We start from the raw sequence: 6,508 nt of genomic DNA, 5'->3' as shown, positions 1-6,508 counted from the left end.
TGGCTGTCTGCTCCTGCTCTGCACTTCTCAGTCATGCCAGAAAGACACTCAGGAGGGTGTTGATTCGAGAGTGGACGCTTGACTCACTCTGCAGAACACGAGAGTGCGAACCGTGCGGGACAAAGCAGGCTATATTCAAATGTTGGCGCATTTGTGCCATCTTGAGCAATCTTCCTGTCGTAGAGAGAACGCGTACGTAGACCTTTGAAGTTATCTGCATTCATGAGAAAATTTATTGTGCCTATATTTACGGTTTTGGAAGCCTAAAACATTGTTTAGCCTGCGTATTTCTGGCGCCTAAAACAAGCTTTTTTATTGCCTAAAAATCCGCCCTCTAGTGATTACATAGCTACCTCATAAGTAACCGTTGAATAGGAGCGAATTCAGTGTTTCTCTTATATTGCTCACAATCGTACATTAAATTGCCTCAATTCTACTCAGCAATGCTATTTCAAGAACAACTCCGTTTCATTCTAGCAGATACTTCTAACCTCTAGAATGACTACGCGTCCTTAAATATACCTATGGCAGATCGCAGTCATTCCAGAGAGTCATTACGTCACTACCATCTGTTTTCTTAGCTATCCAATGTTTCATTTCTTTGATCTGCTCACGCGTGAAGTAGTTTGTCCAGTCACCTACAGTACCCTTACGCACAACCTTAGCGCTTTCGTGCATTGCGACTCTCTCCGTTGGCAGGTTCTTCAACAATTCTGCGCAAGCCGACTTCTGCGATGGTATTGCCGCTATTTTCATGGCCGTTTCCATCGGATTTTCTTTGAAGAAGCCTTCATATTTTCCACACTGCAGGCGTTCAGCACGTCTTGAAGAACACTGTTGTCTTCACGCAGAGGGGCAGCGTACTGTTTACCGAGGAAGTCGGCAATTTTGAGAACTTGACCTTTAGTGTCCGCCTTCAGTTCCTCGTAGGTAAGAAAAAGGACGTTGGCGTCATTTCTTCGCTCGTACCAGGGCAATAGATGGTCAAAGTAGTCACCGTACGTGACCTGCGCACCACAAAAGAAGTGTGATGTGATTGTGCATTTTTATAAAAAGCAACTTCCTTTCATACGTAAAAAGCATCAATGAGAGGAAGGTTAAGGATTGTAAGGAACGTTATTAGTGTGCGTTCATGAACCATTGTTTTACGTCACTTAATAATAATTTGCATGTTTTTTTTTTTACGGTATATACATAAATCGTACATAGTTTCGCGTTCTGATGTGAAAAAAACACCGCCCCCACACCGACGGATCACGCGCGGCTTTCAGTGGCGTCGAAGGAGAAATCAAGTGGAAAATGCATAAATATTTGGTTCACAAGGAATACTTGTTATCAGCCGGTCACCTTCTGCAATGTTAAGTTGAACACAAGAAGCTCAGGCGTAATAACGGTTTTGTAAGTAGGTAATAATAATAATGATATCTGGGGTTTAACGTCCCAAAACCACGATATGATTATGAGAGACGCCCTTGTGGAGGGCTCCGGAAATTTCGACCACCTGGGGTTCTTTAACGTGCACCTAAATCTAAGTACACGGGCCTCAGACACTTTCGCCTCCACCGAAAATGCAGCCGCCGCAGTTTTGTAAGCAGATGCGCAGGCCGTTCAAAACATCCTGAAAGTGACAAGAGACCTATATTTTAGCTATGAGGCATGTTCAGAAACTCGTTATGGAACACTGAGAGAGAAAGAAGAGAGATGAAATAAAGAGCGAAAGTCAGGGAGGTGAACCAGAATTACAACATCCGATTTGCTACCCTACACTAGGGGGAGGGGGAAAGGGAAAGAAAAAAAGAGGAGCTGAGGTAGGACGCGCAGGAACAAAAAGGTATGTGTGGAGGGGGAATACTATAGCCTATTTATTATGTCCCTCTCACGCAAAAAGTTCAGTAAGGCCTTAATACACTTCCGGTGGGACGATAGATAGTTCCGGCCGACATTCTAGTATTTGCTGCTCCGACAGGGCCCTGTCGTCAGGCGGGCCGACAGAGCCGCTATAGCGGCAGAGTGTGCGCGCTGTACCGAGGGCAGCTACGAAGAGCCTTTTTGATCGTTTCTTCGCAGCCACAGTGGTTGGAAGCAGCACTGCCTTCTATGCCGATTCGGAAGAAAAAGGATTTGATGAAAGCAATACCAAGCAATAGTCGGCAAAGCACTGTCGTCTCGAGTCGAGAAATTCCTGACTTCCTGAGTCGAGAGATTCCACAGTTGATGAGACGGGTCCAGTCGATGAAGTCGTGTACGCTGTAAACTTGACGTATGCCATAAGGATTTTATGGATTGATTTGCAAGCTCGCGAGACTGAAATAACTAATGCAGCAGGTAGTATAAAATAAAAGATACTAATGAGGTACCTACCTTGCCGGACAAGAAAAGTGTAAGAAATCTTTCGAAGGACACGTCCGCGAAGGATTTAGGTGTATATCCTTTCAGGAAATGGTAGAAGGACACGGCACAGTCGTAGGGATTTCTGGCGACATATACGTACTTCGCGTTTCCCATTGGTGGGAAAACACTCATTGGAAGGTGGGTAAATATTGGTCCTGTCCTGGAAGGGTGCTCAGCAAGTGCAGTTCCAATCACGTCGATAAACGGACACATGCGATAGTATTCGACAGTGTCCGAAGGTTGTTTGCCACGCATGAGTATGCTGTAAACGATAAACACCATCCAGTTTGTGCCGCATTTCGGGTACGTTACGACAATGATGTCCCCTTCCCGAGGCTTGTAATTGATGGCAGAGCGGATGGCGTCGTCCCGAAAGAAGTTGTGCATCCACACGCCTTCAACGAAGCGACACGATTCTTCGTCCATAATTCAATTGTTCCCAGGACCTGCAGAGAGGAAAGACACAGAGAGTTGAAGTCAGTCATGTGATACGCACTCTTACAAGTTGAAATGCTCTTTCAGCAATTGTTTTCATCTGGTTGATTTCAACACTTTAAAAGGCCATCGCTCTCCAGCGAATACACGAACGCATTTACGGCGCTTCATAACGTTTTCATTATGTTTCTCCAGGAGCACACCGCCACATTAATTTTTCATAAGGAGAGCACCGGAATAGGAGATATTCGTAACGCTTGTTGCTCCGGCAACACTGGGCGCGTCCGTCATTTTTCGCTGAGAAAAGTCGCGGAATCGTCTGCTTGCAGCTCCATAAGGAGAGGTCACGGAGAGCCTGAGCGTCAATCGTTGGCGGAGCTTTTGGACCAAGAAACTGCAGCCGTTTCTTTCGACATCCTGCGTCGAGTGGTCAGCAGACCTCGCTGTGGCGCCGCAAATTAACGATAACCCAATATCGCAGTTTTTCGCGCTTAAAAACTCATCCGGACGGCAGCTGCAAGAGGCGCACCGCTTCGCAAAGCCGAACTGTTGTTGTGTAGTGACGTGCGCTTCCGATCTGTGGTAGGCGTTCAAGAAAAGTGTTCATTGCCGAGGGGATGTGACTATCGAACTCCAAAGATCAGGATGCCCTGCCATACATCTACATTTTATTTCGCATTGTGATTATAAATTCGCATTATATACACGCGTCATATTTCGGAACCACGTTGTTTCCGCTTTTCTTCACTCATTTATTTAGCCGCAGGCACCTCTAAAACTTTCGAAATTGCGTGTTTCATAGCTTTTTTCGAAAGAAGCAAGGCTCGGAAATGCGCGTGAGCGGTGTGCACCAAACCTAACAAAATGACCGATCCCGCGTTTCAAATGTATACAAAGAGAGCGACCCGAGTACTCAACACTCTTAATTACTACTCACTGGTTCTTCATAATGCGTTGTGGACGTAACCCAGTGCGCCGATTTGTTATTGTTGTTCCTGGCTTTTTGAACGCTCTCCTTGCGCGCTGACATAAAACATTGTGCTTTCTATTTTCGCATCCCACGGCGGCATTGCATTACTGCGCGTTATTACGACAAGCATACCAGGGCCCGCCATCAGCGGAATGATGAATGTGACAATCTACAGAACAGAAAGCCCCATTCACTGTAGGGCTCCTTAACTCAAGCTAACATGTTCGCTACACACGCTCACTGAAGAAAGTAAAATAAAAATAAAAGGGGAGTGATAAGGGGGGTGTAAAACGAAGGGCACACGCGGCATGCGCACCAGGACCTTCGGCTCACTGCCTTGCGAAGCTTGCATAGACATGCCTGTTGGTGCCTTTGGGCTAAACGAATCTCGTGGGACGGCACTGATTTTCCGCGGACGCGCGCGGCAGCTTCTGTTGTACTGATCTTTATTAGAAGTCGTCGACGAAGCCTTGCGCGCATTTGTAAATCTAAATCACCGCTTTCGTCGATCTCCAACACCGTCAAGCAAATGTTCATCAATCATACTCTCACGTGCGTGGGCGGCGTCCGTGAGTTTAAAATGCGTACATCGAAATTTTGTTCTGCAAGTCTAGCTTATATTGCAAGCGAATAACCAAATTTAACGGGGAAATATCAACTGCGGTTGAAGAGCGCTTTTTCGCGCGCCGACCCTCTCCTAACCAAAGCGCAGTGCCGATCGTGTTCACGAGAGAAGTTCGTGTCGGTACTTTCTTTTTCTTCGTTCGAGCGACCAATACATTCGGTTGAAATCAGTGTTAACTTGCCCCCCCCCCCCTCCGAAGATCTTTAACAGCTTCGTTCAAGATGGCCGGTTTGTGCGGCCGATCCGAAAACTATCATCATCAGCAGGTATGCACCACAGAAATTGCGCAAGTCCCACTACTCACCACTTGTTTACTGTGTGAAAGAGAGAGAGAAAGCAATAGAAAGAAAGAGAGAGAGCAAAATGGAGATAAATATTGGGAACAAAGGCATAAAAGATAGAACGACAGAAAAATATATAGAATGTGAGAGAAGGTTAAAGAAAGAGAAACACAGAAGAAGAGATAAAGAAGCAGCGGGAGAGAAAGATAAGAAAATAATGGAAAGATCAAGACAGAAATAAAGAGATAGAAAGAGAAAGTAAAAAGACAGTGATAAGAAAAGGGGAGATACATAAGAATAAAAAGAGCGAGGAACAGAAAGAAATAGACAGAACAGATACAAATAGAGCTACAAAAAACAAAAAGAGAGAAAAAGAAAGAGAAGAAAGAAAGAAAAAAAGAACAATGAGAAACAAAGAAGGCCACCCAGCTGCGCTATTCCGTCAGGCTTGGCACGACTAGTACGAAGCTGCCATACAAGGGAATTGGAAAGGCAACCGGGGCTGCGACAAGAGCCCAAAGCCATGGAAGCCCTACGCCAACGACGACGTGCCCGCAGATCTATGAGAGGTGCGAACGCTTGGTTCTGGAATTTGGACATTCGTGTTGTGACTAACCTAACTAAATGCTAGCAACAACCTAGAAGCAACCAGATTAGACTTCAGAATCGACAAATTTAGCTGTTGCAAGCCTTGCGCGACTTAGTGCAAGCTTCGGATTTTTTTTTTGTTTTTGCGAGTTTGCATGTGTATTTATTATATACGAACCACGCACGAACTTACACGAAATACGGTTGACACCCCCCCCCCCTCACCTCCAGGGACAAGATTTTTGCCTGCGCTATTGGCGCAAAGGAACAAATCTGACACACGCGGATATAGGAGAGTGCCGGCGCGTCCCTCGGCAACAGCAGCGGCGCATGCCCAGACGCACGTGAAACGTAAGCAGTCGTACCTAGAGTTACTGTATATGGTATCTTTGGGTAGCAGAGCTGCGCATAGGTCTGGCTAGCAACCATGGCTATGTCGCGAGGACTCATTCCGTTTTTTGCAGGCGACATGCCTACCGGGTCACCGGTCGACATCTTTGGCGTGTCGAAGACCGGTGATTTACTTTAATGTGAATGGCTAGTGTCAGTCCAGTTCGCTGCAGCGGCGCCATCGAGAAATACAATAAGGTCGAAGTCTGGGTCAGTTGGTACATGACGCTGAGGCAAAAACCAGTCAAAAAGACGCCGGACAAGGGGAAGAAGTGACACACACAAGTCCTTGTGTGTGTCACTTCTTCCCCTTGTCCGGCGTCTTTTTGACTGGTTTTTGCCTCAGAGAAATACAAAACTTGGCTCCAGCGTCAGCTTCTCCGCAACGTATAGTTGCTAGCGGCATTTGGAAGACAGATGCGCAACTCTGCTACCTAAATGTAGTATATGAAGTAACTCTAGTCGTACCGTTTAGGTGGCGTCGCGCCATGGAAACTCTCTGAACTAAGGCGGACGAAGTGCGGTTTCCGTGATTTGAGCTGGAAATCGCGTTGTGCGCTGCCGGCGCTAATCGCATAGGCCACGCACGAACGTCTCCAATTGAGGAGCGAGCGTACGCAGTCGCACTTAAAAAATGGAGGAGGCGTTGGTTGGTGCAAAATAATGACCTGCCAGCATCATTTTCTCATAGGAACGTGTTACTGATCCGCTGACCGATTTAAGCGTTCGTTGTCGAACGATGTCGGCGGCACTATTCGCAATAATTCGTCTGTAGCCAAGCGGCACAGGAAAGCTCTTTCCAATGCCTTTGTAGACAGGGAAAGTATA

General features: G+C 46.5%; 1 protein-coding gene across 1 annotated transcript; it reads right to left on the bottom strand.

The window, feature by feature from the left end:
- Nucleotides 1-630: 630 nt before the first annotated feature.
- LOC119375147 (sulfotransferase ssu-1-like) lies at nucleotides 631-3,193 on the bottom strand. The gene is made up of 2 exons (XM_037645341.1): nucleotides 2,362-3,193; nucleotides 631-1,040 (listed from the first exon to the last, which is right to left on the bottom strand). The coding sequence occupies exons 1-2, from the start codon at nucleotides 2,815-2,817 to the stop codon at nucleotides 753-755; spliced, it is 744 nt and encodes a 247-aa protein (XP_037501269.1). The 5' UTR covers nucleotides 2,818-3,193; the 3' UTR covers nucleotides 631-752.
- Nucleotides 3,194-6,508: the final 3,315 nt, after the last annotated feature.

Source organism: Rhipicephalus sanguineus, chromosome 11 (genome assembly GCF_013339695.2).
Source record: "Rhipicephalus sanguineus isolate Rsan-2018 chromosome 11, BIME_Rsan_1.4, whole genome shotgun sequence".
NCBI classification, from domain to species: Eukaryota; Metazoa; Arthropoda; class Arachnida; order Ixodida; family Ixodidae; genus Rhipicephalus; species Rhipicephalus sanguineus.
Note: the sequence above shows the minus strand (reverse complement) of the source record. Positions and strands in the feature narration are given on the sequence as shown.

Coding starts and splice junctions, on each gene's coding strand:
- LOC119375147 (XM_037645341.1), bottom strand. CDS start 2,817: ATGGACGAAGAATCGTGTCGCTTCGTTGAAGGCGTGTGGATGCACAAC. Junction 1,041..2,361: donor CACTTTTCTTGTCCGGCAAG/GTAGGTACCTCA, acceptor TTATAAAAATGC/ACAATCACATCACACTTCTT.